Below are 13,723 nucleotides of genomic sequence, written 5' to 3'. Positions count from 1 at the left end.
GAAGAAACAAATGAACACAATCTGAAAATCATGTCTTTAGTGGAACACTGGAAGTGATGGATTTTCCTCATCAGAATCTGGACCACAGCACTGGGAACAGAACAAAATACAGCCAACAAACAAAAAAGAAGAGCTTGAATATTGTTCAAGAACCCTGGAGAACTATTCCTAAGAAAGCTTAAAAGAGTTCAGGACATACTGAAAAATAAGGGTGGTACCACTTTCAGGCTCTTTAGAATTGTGCAAACTATTTTTGTATTCCGAATGTATTTTTACACACGTTTCAATAAATCTGATTTCCCTAGCACAATATAATGAAATGAGGGGTGTTTTTCTAAATCAGCAAAAACTGGACAGACATGAAGACTTATCAAATTAGGAAAATCTATTTCAAAACCATCTACACAATTTATTTTTTGTCTACATCATTGTGAGATGCAGTTTATTTTAATAAATGTTGTAAATACAAGAGTGCATAAAAATACATTCTGAAAAACAAACAGACGAACAATCAAGTAGGCCAAAAACAAAAGCACCATTTAAGACTCTGGATGGAGAAAGTGTAAACCCAGGAATTTAAGTATATCACTAATTCTGCATGACAAGAACAAAGAAGCTCAGTTAACTTTCTTCAGATTAACCTCTCACAGTCCTACAGACACATCTTAAAGCTAACGATACATGTAGTTCATCTTCAAATGCATGTGGTCCTTCCACACTTGCTGTGTGATTTCCTTTCAGTAGATGGCACTCTAGTTCACTTCTTTGAAGCCTTCAGTTGCATCAGGTCGGGTTGAAAGAGCTTCCTTTGAACAGCAGGAGAAGCTTAAAGATATAAAGAGAAACGAAGGCAGAATGAACAGATAAATAAGAATGGCTAAAATACACACACACAAAAAAAAATGCTGCGATTCAGTTGGCTCTGAAGAATTTTTGCTCCTTTTAATTAAAATTTTTCTGATGCGAGCCAGTGTGTTTATATATACTGCATAATACAAATACATTAGTAACGGACTTATTATCAAAAGCTGGATCCTTTAATTTCAGGTCATGGTTATAGTGTACTCCCATCCACAAACATTACGCCATTAAAATAAAAGGGAAATCTGAACTCGGTACGTCCATCAACAGCATACCGTCTGATGTGTTTGGTCTGGATGAGAAGGTCAGGGAGTTTGCTGTTTCTGGTGTCTGGCAACAACATGCTAACGGCAGCAGCCATAATACTGGCTGTGCCAAAAATGATGTAGGGAAGGATCTTGCTGTATAGACCTGCAAGAAAAATAAAAGGCATTTAAAATGGAACGATGAGAGATCTTTTCACTGTTAAAAGGATTTCCACATCATGAAGATGTGCACAATACACAAGCATTAAGAATTATATTACAACATTTACAAATACATTTAAAACCAGATCAATAACGCAATATACTGGCAACAAAAAAACAAAACGGAAAAAGGGAAAAATGGTGTTAGCACATTCTCTTGTACACAATAATGGAAGGAGGTCAGGTTACCAAGATGTATTTCAGAAATAAAAAGATATACAGAGTCCAGAGAAGATGAGAAAACCATTGGGGAAATGAATATACAAAATTGTAACCAACTAAAAATAATTTCAAGAGAGGTGGAAAACAGACTTCCTTAATCAAACCACTTAAATCACACATGACAACTCTAGGTCACAGTAGAAATGAGGATGAGGCCTCTGATAATAACTGCATGTATAGTGTTATTTATTAAACCGTCAATCCTAAAGTGGACTTTGTCATTTGAAAGTGGCCTCTGTTGATTTTACACATTAAGGTCAATTCTGTTGTCACGGCTTCCTTCACTCAGGCTCATGAACTGCAAACCTATTACAGAAATCATGATCAAACCAGGATGCAATGTTAGGCTGTCCAATCAAAGTCCATCCATCCAGTTTCTTCTGCTTATCCGTTTTAGGGTTGCTGGGAGACTTAATTATCATAGGGTGAGACAGACAACCATAGATGCTTCACATCTAGTTAGCCTAACCCCACACATGTCTATAGACTGTACGAAGGAGCCAGACTACCCACACATGAGGAAAATGTACCGACTCCACACAGAAATGCCCTAACATGGATATAACTCTTCTCGCTGTGAGCCAGCAATGCTAACCACTGCCCCTGTTATCAAAGTGAAACACTAACTGAAATACTAAAATGCCAGATTAGCCCCGAACATGGATATTGTTGCTTCAGCTTTGATGCCCATGCACCTCCCCTAAGCTCTCTGACCGAAAAACAAAAAGAAAGCACACTTACCCATGTAAAGTAAATAAGGACATATGATAGCTCCTATTCGTGCAGCTGTGGCGCAGATCCCCAAGCCCATGTTTCTGACCACAGTGGGCATCAGCTCAGTGAAAAACACGTAGATAAAGCAGTAAGCAGCAGATACACCAGTCTTTCCCACCAAAGCCAACACCTGGACCATGATGGGCATGTCTGGAAAGAAAAAGGCAGTGATTAGAAAAAGTTTAAACAAAGTGCTAATCTACCGAGTGTTCTAGTTAATTCCTGGCACTGCTAATATTGTACACATACCTTCAGGAACCAGCTTTATAACCAGAAGCATGATACCGCAGAACATCAGCATGGTGAAGAGTAAAGTGGGCCGTGGAGCCCTATCAATCAGAAGCCAGGTGGCTACATACACAACAATGTCAATGGCTGCAGAAATGAAGCAGTTGAGGTAGATGTTTCCATGCAGGTTGCTGCTATTGAGAGAGAGCCCATAGTAGACCATGGCCACAGAGATCCTGCAAAAAAAGCATAATCAAGACTCAGCAATACAAGTTTGTTTTACATTAGACAGCATAATTATTGCTACTAAAACATGCAACACAATATCTGGCATTACTGTATGTTTCCGGAAAGCCCATTACCATATGAAAACACCTAAAATTGTTATGTTCCTTATGTTATGGGTGCGCATCAAGTCCATGTAAGTGTATGTCTGCTCTTCTTCATCTTTATTTTGCTGAATTAGACACAGAAAGAAACAGAACATTATAGAGCAAAGTCGTCTGTCCACACTGAATATATAATAATTTCAGATTGCATGGTGGAAAAGTATTGTGTGATTTCTACAATTTAAGTTATATTTTATACTGGAGCACAATGGCTTTCATAGCTCAAGGAAATAAAAAAAAAAATGGTACCATGAGCTCCAAGCAATCCCCAGCTCTGAATATGACCTCAGGGGCGGGGACTCTGTTCCACTGGGCAGCCTTACGTATGACAAGCTCAGCCTCCTCCACTCGACCTTTCTGCAAAAGCCAACGAGGCGACTCAGGAATCAAGCTGCACACACAAGAGCAGTGAAAAGCGTGTAGCAAAACATGCACCTCAAAACAAGATTTTTCCAGATTCAGTGAAAACACGTGTTATCTATCACAACTGTCACCCAAATGTCGTCCAGGCTGACTGACAACAGTGTTATCTTGTCTGAACTGATCGTGAGTGAACTTTGCTTTTGAGAAATTAGTTTCATGCGCTCGTAAAAAGGATAGTGAGGCTGGACTTTGTTTTATGTGTGTGCCATTCTGGTTTCTAAAAGAAAACGAAAGACTTATTGCATCACTCAGCAAAACCCTCAGTGGATTTGACAGCATAACAGTTTTCAGTAACGCCAGTTCAGTAATGTACGGATTTGATATACTGTGTGATACCAGATGTAACTAAATCTACATGTCAGAGTATATATGAGGAACAATTCTGAGGTTCATTAATTAAGTTCATTAATCTGTTTTATTTCATTATTCCTGTTTATTTAGATCCTGTACTGGGTTGGGTCCGTTGTTGTTTTCTCTCTCTCTGTCTGTGTGGTGGACACTCCTCCAGTATATATACACTCCTGTCAAAAAGATATTTTTCACTGGTTTTGACTCTAAGCAGTCCTTTGGAAAACTACGTACAACCTGTGATTCAGTAGCTTGTAGAACCACCTTTAGCAGCAATAACTTGAAGTAAAAGTTTTCTGCATGACTTTATGGGTCTCTCATATCGCTGTGAAGGAACTTTGACCCACTCTTTTTTACAATGTTGCTTCAGTTCATTGCAGTTTGTGGGCATTCGTTTATTTGCTCTTTTAAGGTTTTGCCACAGCATTTCAGTCAGGGTGAGATCTGGACTTTGACTGGGCCATGGCAACACCTTGATTCTTTTGTTTTTCAGCCATTCTGTCGCAGATTTGCTGCTGTGGCTTCAATCATTGTCCTGTTACATGACACAATTTGGATGAAGCTTTATTTGTCCGACAGCTGGCCTCACATCTGACTTAACAATACTTTGGTATACAGAGGTGTTCATGGTCGGCCTAGTGATTGCAAGGTGCCCAAATCCTGTGGCTGCAAAACAAACTCAAATCACCACCTTCCACCACCGTGCCTGACAGTTGGCGTGACATGTTTGTGCTGATAGGTTATTTTCAAATTTCCCTAATTTGGCCTTGCCTGCCTAAAGGGCATTATTTCAGAAATCTTCTGGTTTGCTTTGATGCAACTTGCCCTTGAACAGTTTTTTATGTTATATATTAACACAAAGACAAATAAAACCAAAAAAAATAGATTCGTTTAGCTTGGCTGGTTAGATTGAAGGATAAATAAAAAATATTCTAATTCCTTACGCTGAGTGACAGAATATGTACATGTAATGTATCTGACTAAACAAAAACATTATCTTGCAGGCATTGACTAACTTCTGTTCTAACTCTGCATTCATCAAACGTTCCAGAGTTACTTTCACAGTGAAACCAAATAGTACATGCACAAATTTTGATGTTGCCTGCTGTAACACGTCTGTTGGTCTCCACTCGCTGATCAAATATTTCTATAATGTATGTGAATATGTTTTATACTTTTCATAACAAGAAGCAAAGTTGCTGTTATGAGACATCCACATGCAGCATCACATGGAAATTGAGTTTAACAAGTAACTGTGGACTCAGTTTTCCAGTTTTGTTTAACAGGAACCTATAGCTACTTATTGACAAGGCTGGGCATGTCGTGAACACCACAAATATAAACAGCAGTTATGTGAGTTAGCTATGTCATTGTATCAGCTCCAGCTGCTCTGGTCATTTTCATCAGACCACAATATTATATATGTTTTATTAGAGTTAACCCAAGAGACTCTTATGTTATGTTTTTTTTTTTTTTTTTTTTTTTTTAAAAACAGCCAATAGCACTTACAATAATATCATGGTAAAATCTTTCCCCATTCAGATTTTTTACGTAACCTTTAACTGAATGCTAAAACCCGAATACTGACATGTTTCTCTAAAATTGCATTGCTAATATCGGATTAATGCACTGAAATGCAGGGGTGCACAAAGTCCTAATAAAATTCTCTGTGCACTGGTTACATGAATCATCATCCATTAGATTTACCACCACATTGGAATAAATAGGAAGCCTGGGAGGGCAGCAGCAACCAGCAGCATCCTCCAGCCACGTATGAAGTAAGCAAAGAGGGGCAATAAGGCATAACCAAAGCCAAACCCAAGACTGTGTCCCAGCAGAATGTAGGTCACCCTGGCAGACTTACTCAGCATTTCAGAACCTGGACAAGACAAAGATGAAGGATTGGGCTTTAATGAAAGGAAACATGAGAGGATTGGTTTTCTGAGACAATGGCTTAAAGGAGTATTTTACTTTAGCCTAGAGCCTTGGAGATGAAAAGTAAGCTACAAAAAGCCAAAACGCCTTTCTTTCAAGGAGCACAGCCTTAGATCAAAAGGATGCTCCTTCAATGCTTGAGGCACTTTATCTGATTTCATGGAGATACCTCTGGAGCTGAAAAATACAGCTTTGTTCAGACAAACAGGAGTCGGCAATCATAGTCAGAAGAAATTAAATAATATAATAAATTATGGTTAGGATCACCACAGATGCTGATTAGACCTCTCGGGGTTAAAGAAACTTTTATGTAGACTTTAATTCTGCTCGTTCACATGAAAGCTTCTATTGGCTGACCTTTTATTTATAAAATGTCACCACAGCGGAAGGATCAACGTGTTTGGCACAATTTTTTTTTTTACGCTGGATGATGTAACCCTACTAGAAACGTGTGTCTCCTCTGTGTTAGGTAAATGTGATATGTTTAACAAAAAGACAAGAAATAGTGATTAATGCTTCTTTAAACTGCCTCAACACAATACAACCAGGTTTTTAAGACCCAAAATGAATTGGTACAGCACAACCTTTCAATGGGTTTTGAACCACCGCCACGCTGAGGAACAGAAGCATGGCTCTGTGCTACACTTTGTTTCAGCCCTGGAGAATACATGCCGAGACTTCTTGAAGTGTGATAGGAGCAAATGGGCTGCCTTACCGAGTACGAGTGATGCAATGAAATTGGAAATTTGGCCAAGTCCTCTTAGACAGTTGAGGATAGTGAACATGACCCAGCTGACGGAGGTGACCTGGATCAAAGCGGTGACTGTTTGTAGGATCATAGTGAAAAAAAATACTGGCTTTCTACCAAATCTGTAAGAAAAGTTATGCAGAAATAGGGAATACAGAGATGTAAAGATGTAATGTCATGAAAACATAACAGTATCATAGTGAGTTTGGGCTGGTTATCAGTTTTACTTCTCTCTATTTTTTTGATTCTCTCAGATGGTATGGGTTTTAATTGTTTTCTGTCAGCACCACTGCTAAAAATTGTTTGGTTTCAGCTCATCAAATAATACATATGTAAATATATATATATATAAAAAAAAATTTAAAATAAAAAAACAACCCAAATACCAATAACTAAAAGTGAAAGAGACAATCTTTACTTGTAGCTTTGCCTGCTTGTTATGAACTAAGAAAAAGATTCCCTTCTACCACAGTAGTGCGTACACTATGTTGCTCTGTTGCCCACTACCTGGATATTTAGACTGAATATCTGCTTCCAGATCTTTGATCCGTTTACCAAACAACTTGCTGAGACAAGCGGATCATAGAATCCAAACTGGAAACAAACACAAGCCTCAGATGACATGAAAACAGCTCTGCAGGCTTCAACCTCAAACCTGCAGAGTTCTAAATACACTCTTGATAGTTTTCAGCCAGGAAATACATACTCACACAAAAGAACATGCACATTTAATACACAGACCTAAATTTAGGAGCCTCTTTGAGCCACACTCCTCCATCTTTCAGACTGCAGTATTAAATATTTTTACATGACTTATCTGTTCTGAAAACAATTTAACTCTCCTCCTAAAACTTTAAAGCAACTAGTTTTATTTGTAGGTCACTTTAGCAATCATATATCAAAAGCTTTTTATGATTTTTTTTTTCAATTCACCCAGGTAAGAAAAAAAAACTTTTTTAACCTTTCCTCGTGAAAAAAAAGAAGACAAAGGCTACTTGTTAAAGCCACGATATCTTTCAGCCTCCTTATCTTAACGTTTTTTAAACAAAGGCTGATTACATATTTTTATATGACAGACTTACCGGTCTGATAGATGTCCACTAATAAAAGATCCAATAAGTGCCCCCACAAAGAAGAAAGAGGTGGAGAAAGGGACTTTCCATGCATTGTCGCACACAAGATCCCACTTCAGTTAAAAGGAGAGAATATGGTTATTCGGGTTACGTTCAGACAAAAATAATAGAATAAAGTGAGTTTATTTCGAATACATGAAGCAATTTTTACATGTTTTAGCTCTCGAAGTCTAATGTCACAGCCATACGAAACAATTCGTGTACTACAGGCTGACTGTCAGTGATCATTTAGGCAGTACTGAACCTCAGAAACGATGGTGGTGGTGTATTTGTCAGTGCTGAAAACCCAGCCGTCCAAACACTGTTCTGTGTCATTGAAGCCGGCTGCTTTTTCTGTCCAGTTTTCATTGAGCTTGTATCGAGAGCAGCTGCCCGGTCCCATCCAGCTGCCCCGGTCATGGAAACCATTCTCCTGTTCCCACTCTGTGCCGTTGCGCGAGGAGCTGTTTGGGCTTCTGCAATAATGTTCGGGTGTATCCGAAACAAAAACCACAATTACACCCATGTATCCTGCGGGCATTGTACTTACACTGAGCAGAACCATAACGAGAATTTGAAAGAGCCCGTAGTCGCCCAGAAAAGACGTGATTTCGTCAAAGTCTCTGATATTTCCATTTGACATGCTCGCAAAAAACCTGGAGGAGCGCAAGCGAACTGTTTCTAGAGAGTTGCTTTAAGATACCTTATGCAACATGTCAAACCAGACACGCCGTGCATAGACGTGTTAGAAATTAAAAAGAAAGAAAGAAAGAAAAAGAAAAAAGAAAAGCAGACACCTGCAGACTGTAACTGTACTCTTCAGTCATTGAATTGCTTTTGAACCTTTCATCCCACAAAGCACACTTTTCCTTCCTGGTAAAACTGGAAGGGCAGCTTTTAACGCTTGCACAAGCGTATTTGGCTTATGTAAGGATACCATCTGCCACTAGACTACTTCTTTCCCTTACACGTACTGATAACTCCCTGCTCGCTGAATGCTCGATGATCAATCGGGATTTCGGACAGCTGTCTTATAAACGAATCTGTTAGTTGTCAATGTTAATACCAAGCCTAGTTAGTCATAACAAGCGTTCACATCAACGTCGGAATAAAATGTATGATTGCCAGGAACTTCTCTTCCCACATGCTGCCGCAGGGTTAGAAACCATAAACACTGACTGTGAACGCAGAGAAACACTCTGTTCTCAGTTTTCCTGCTCCGTGCATCAAACACCAGCTCTCCAAATCTCAGTTCGTATAAATCCAGACTAAACACGTTTTTTTGGTTTGTTTATTTTTGTTTGTCACTGCCTTTTATTTAATTACATAATTACTAATTTTTATAAACAGCGCCATAACTTTTATTTAAAAAAATAAAATCAAATTATTTTATGTTAATTTAACTTTTTTTAAATGTACATTTTATGTTATTGTTGTTGCTCATATGACTATCTGTGGATCAAGCCAGATAACACACACAAGTTAGTTAAACTGCAGGAATGTCTTAAAGACATAAAGACCTAAAAATCTTAGAAATGCGGTTTCTAGACAGATGTCCATTCTGGATGGCATTAATCTGGCCTCCAGAAACACTGATAGGAATCTTGGAGTTATTTTTGACCAGGATATGTCCTTTAATGCACATATTGAACAAATAGGACTACCATTTGCGCAATATCTGTAAAATTAGAAAAATCCTATCTCAGAGTGACGCTAAAAAACTAGTTCATGCATTTAATACCTCTAGGCTGGACTGTAATTCGTTATTATCAAGATGTCCTGAAAACTCCCTGAAAATTGAATTCATCTAAAATGCTGCAGCGAGAATATTGACAGATACTAGAAAAAGAGAGCTTATTTCTTGTATATTAACTTCTCTTTATTGGCCCCTTCTGTGGAACCAGCTTTGGATTCAGGAGACAGACATTATCTCTACTTTCAAGATTAGGTTTAAAACTTTCTTTTTTTCTAAAGCATATAGTTAGGGCTGGATCAGGTGACCCTGAATCCTCCCTTAGTTATGCTGCAATAGGAGTAGGCTGCTTAATTATTTGTTATTATTAATCTCTGGCTCTCTTCCACAGAGGCTCCTTTATCCTACTCACCCCCATCCGGTGGTAGCAGATGGCCGCCCCTCCCTGAGCCTGGTTCTGCTGGAATCAGAATCAGAATGTCATTATTGTCGTTGTCACAGGTACAATGAAATTACAAGTGGCACGTTTCTTTCTGCTAAAACTGACTTTTTCGTTCCCACTGTCGCCTAAGGGCTTGGTCATCGCGTTTTTCTCTGTTTTCTTTGTATTATTGTTGGGTGTGTAGCTTACAGTGTATAGCACCTTGAGGCAACTTTTGTTGTGATTTGGTTCTATATAAATAAAACAGAACTTAATTGAACTGAATATGCATTACCTATGTAGCTGTACACACAGTAATGTATATTCCTACACACACATGGAAAGAAAGAGCAACGTGATGTGCTGTCCTTCTTGACTGTACCTGAATAACCTGAGTGAAGGTTCAAGTAGGGAGATGAGGGATCGGCTGCAGCAGGCCTGTAACTGCTAATAGCATTGCCCAATTTCTCTTTGAAAGTTTTGTAGCTCTTGTGCTCTCAGGGCAAATTCTCATACCAACCTCTCTCTTTTCAATGCCTCTGCGCTACTGGAAACATGCCTGTTAGCAGTAAACAGCAGTTACTTTGACAGCGCTACAGTGTACAATTAGGGACAGGACTTTTGAATATCCTTTGTTCACTTTAATTTACTTTCACTTTAGTCCACATGTTACACCTCTACAGAGTTACACAGCCTACAAATAGGCTTACTCAACTGAGTATTGCTGAGCAGGAAAGGTCAATAGAAAAACTTTACCCCTCAGTTTTTCTATTTCATGCTGTTTGTACCATGAGGTGAGGTTGAACCCAGACAAAAACGTGGACTATTGAGTAATGATAAGTTTACCATTTGCTCATTTAATATTACACTGGAACCAGACAAGTACATCTCTATGTTGGCAACCAACTTAAAAGTCCATAAGTGAATTAATGGACTAACACAATTGTACTTGATATACTAGCAGCTAAGTTTAATAGAAGCAGCAATACCACAGGAGCTGTGCGCACAACCACCACAAGATGGTGCAACCCAGCATGGATTCCGGTACAAAAGGTACACCGGCTCTTAAAACAGGTGATTAACAGAAGCAACAGAATGAAATAAACATCCAGAACAGGCTTTATATGAAACACAGAAGTCCAAAAATGCACTTAAAATATATATTGTTGACTTATAGTAATTTAATTACATATAACATTTTCTATGTGATTTTGTTACAGAAAAACAATGTATTTGAATTTAATGGATTTTAGTATAATGAAAATGATGCGATTGGTACACCATGAATATTTCCTTGAATTGTATTAATTTATATATTTCCTTCCCTATTGATTTCTATATAGTCCAGTTACATTTTATTCAAAATTTTTACTTCATGAGGAAAGAATCTTTTTTTGCGTATGTAAATGCTGTGTCCAATACAAAATACCAGTTATGTAAACTGGAATAATTTATTTAAAATATGAAGGATTTAAGCATTGAAAAAACTGACCTCACTTATTACTTAGGGTTTAGTAACAAGGGGCAATTCACTTGTTCTAAAGCTAAAGTTCAGGCTCCTTGTAAAGGGTCACAACGTTAATCTTACCAGACTTTGGATGACTTAGATGACTTATTGGGGAAGAAAGAAGTTCTTGTGTACACATTTGATTAATTTGTCTATTTACTCCCCTTGAGTTTCAAACACACATTTGAATGAGGGAAATGAGTGAAGCGGTTAAACCGCTGACAAATCAAAGACATGAGAGCCGTGACATCAGAAAAGAACCCAGGTTAACAAATTTCCATAGGTACCAGAGCAGAGGTATAAAATGTATTTTATGTACACAACAATAAAACGGAAAACCCCTCAAATTTAAGTTAGTAACAAATCAGGTACCATCACATCCCCATCTTCCAATCCACATGCTGGCCACACCTTACCATTCTTTAGGCAGTGCTGTTGCCATGACAGTGCCTCTCTGGCCAGTCTATGGCGATGCCCTCTGACCCCTGGAGTGTTGACCTTTGGCCTGAGGGTCATCAAATAGGGTCAGGGGGTCAGCTCTTGCTAGAGGACAGTGAAAGCTCTTCACTGATTGGCTATGATTTGCCCTTTCCTTACCTTCATCTGGGTAACTGGCATATTGACCAAGTGGTCCTCTGCTTATTGTTAGCAGCTTTATCCAGTTTGCACAGAGTAGTGTGCAAGTGTGACACATATTTATGCGCCTGGCTTTTATTTTATACTTTGTGTATGTAAGCCTGAAAAAGTCATTGTTTTACCTCTCGCCTCCACCCATCACGCTTTCTTGAAGACCGAGTATGAGAAACACCTGATTAACTGCTGCACTTCTGCAGCCACCACTTACAGACTTAAGCTGCTGGGTAGCAACAGGGAAAGCCCTCATTTAGTAAGGAGCAGTTCAGCTTGGTCTCGTCTCTCTTTTCCTCTCCCTCCTGATGATCTATACCTTCTAAGCCCATCACTTGTCAATATCTTCACATTAATTTGAGAGAGACACTGTGTGGGGGCAGGGCAGTCTTAGAGGGCAGCGTACACGTTTGTGTGTGTGTGTGTGTGTGTGTGTGTGTGGGGGGGGGGGTACACAGAGGAGACAAGGACACAGGAAGGAGAGAGCGAGAGAAAGAGAGGCAGGGGAAGTAAAACGGGAAAAAACAGGGCAAATGAAAGCTGGAAAAAGGATGAGAGAGAGAAGAGTGTGCATGAGAAAGAGGGAACTGGGCAAAGAGGCTATGTATTCCTCATCACTCTTACACGTGGCTTCCCTCAAATATCAACAGCCCCCTCCGTTTGTCCAAATGAGCCCTGCAGTCAGCAGGGTCCGTAATGATAATGGCTGTTTGAGAACTGAGGCCTAGCGCGAGGAGAATCCATCATTGTCTGTCTGCCATCAGAACTCCAAGCCTCTGCAAAGAGAAAGTGTTTTACAACTGAGAGCCATGATGAGAAAAGAGCTGTTGTTTTTTTCTTTCCGTGCACACACGTCATGCACACACACCAAATCCTGACAACAATCTCGGACCCTTTAACCCATCATGAAAGACTTCCGGTGGATAATAAAAAATAATGGCTTATTCAATAACCATTCAGTCCTCCGCTGCCGTCCTTTATACTCTGATTTTTCCAAGTACTCAGAGACTCTTCACCTCTGACCCCATCCTGTAGGGCTGGACCACACCAGGGAGCAACAAACCTTGTAACACCGTGACCCCTTTCTTGGTGACACACATACATGATACATGACACATACACGGTGGCTGTAGCTCAGGAGGTAGTTGGTGGTTCGATCCCTGGCTGCTCCAGTCTGCATGCCAAAGTATCCTTGGGCAAGATACTGAACCCCAAGTGATGTGAATGTTAGATCTAATTGAGGGAAGGGAATAAATCATGTTTTGCCTAAAAAGAGTAGAAAATAAGATATAGAAGAACCAGTCCATTTACTTGAGCGTAAAAAACAGGGATGCAGTATCATCCTTCACTGTCAAATGGGTTCATTAGCCCGGTCCTAATAGTTTTTGAAAAATAAATTTCTCTCTGTGTTCATTTTTTAAGACTAATTAACGCTGTTCTTGGCTCAAAGGGGACGCCCAAGAGACCGTTTCTCAGCACCTCTCATTATTTTAACAAGACCTCATTTCATTTATCTCCCCAAAGCTACAAACAAGACACACACCGATAAAACACACATTCATTTTTACATAATTTTGCAACTCAAAACTCACTGCTCACTTTAAAGAAAAATCTGAGCGCAAACAGCCCACTCTGTTTCTGCACTGCTTTCGGTCGCATTCAAATTTGTCACCCATTTCTAACAGACTTATTGCAGAACATTTGAAAAGGTTTTAGGGTGGGTATCGAGTGCTCCGTGCTCCAGTGAATATTTCAGCCTTGAGGAATTCTTTGAAGTAATGGTCTGCTAAGTAACTTTTCTGCACTGAGCTCAATAGTTCCTCCACACTACTTACAGAAATGATTTTTCCTTTCCACGCAGGCTTTGTTGAAAAACGGTCTGTAGCACGCTTATTTGAAACCGAGAAATATTTGCAACATTGGGGCAAAGCAGGTGCACGTGTGTGTGTGTGTATGTATGTGTGTGTG

At 39.3% G+C, this 13,723-nt stretch overlaps 1 protein-coding gene across 2 annotated transcripts; it reads right to left on the bottom strand.

The window, feature by feature from the left end:
• Positions 1-425: 425 nt before the first annotated feature.
• Positions 426-8,356, bottom strand: LOC146648263 (organic cation/carnitine transporter 2-like). 2 transcript variants are annotated; one of them, XM_085389831.1, is made up of 10 exons: positions 7,773-8,356; positions 7,478-7,581; positions 6,363-6,517; positions 5,420-5,591; positions 3,191-3,332; positions 2,915-3,009; positions 2,574-2,788; positions 2,292-2,474; positions 1,137-1,272; positions 426-825 (listed from the first exon to the last, which is right to left on the bottom strand). In XM_085389831.1, the coding sequence occupies exons 1-10, from the start codon at positions 8,148-8,150 to the stop codon at positions 753-755; spliced, it is 1,653 nt and encodes a 550-aa protein (XP_085245957.1). In that variant the 5' UTR covers positions 8,151-8,356; the 3' UTR covers positions 426-752. The 2 variants fall into 2 exon arrangements, with proteins under 2 accessions (XP_085245957.1, XP_085245958.1); XM_085389832.1 differs by having other exon boundaries at positions 8,058-8,356.
• Between the last annotated feature and the right edge of the window lie 5,367 nt (positions 8,357-13,723).

The sequence above is a fragment of the Rhamphochromis longiceps genome, linkage group LG18, assembly GCF_057381845.1.
Source record: "Rhamphochromis longiceps isolate RC_006_pf linkage group LG18, R_longiceps_female_GT1.1, whole genome shotgun sequence".
NCBI lineage: Eukaryota > Metazoa > Chordata > Actinopteri > Cichliformes > Cichlidae > Rhamphochromis > Rhamphochromis longiceps.
This window is presented reverse-complemented; position numbering and strand designations above follow the sequence as displayed.

What these genes read in the sequence shown, in the direction of transcription:
- LOC146648263 (XM_085389831.1), bottom strand. Translation starts at nt 8,150, where the DNA reads ATGTCAAATGGAAATATCAGAGACTTTGACGAAATCACGTCTTTTCTG. An exon ending in GGGATTGCTTGGAGCTCATG is followed by an intron (nt 3,010 to 3,190) that starts GTACCATTTTTT and finishes TGTCTAATTCAG; the next exon opens with CAAAATAAAGATGAAGAAGA. An exon ending in TCCTTATTTACTTTACATGG is followed by an intron (nt 1,273 to 2,291) that starts GTAAGTGTGCTT and finishes TTTTTCTTGCAG; the next exon opens with GTCTATACAGCAAGATCCTT.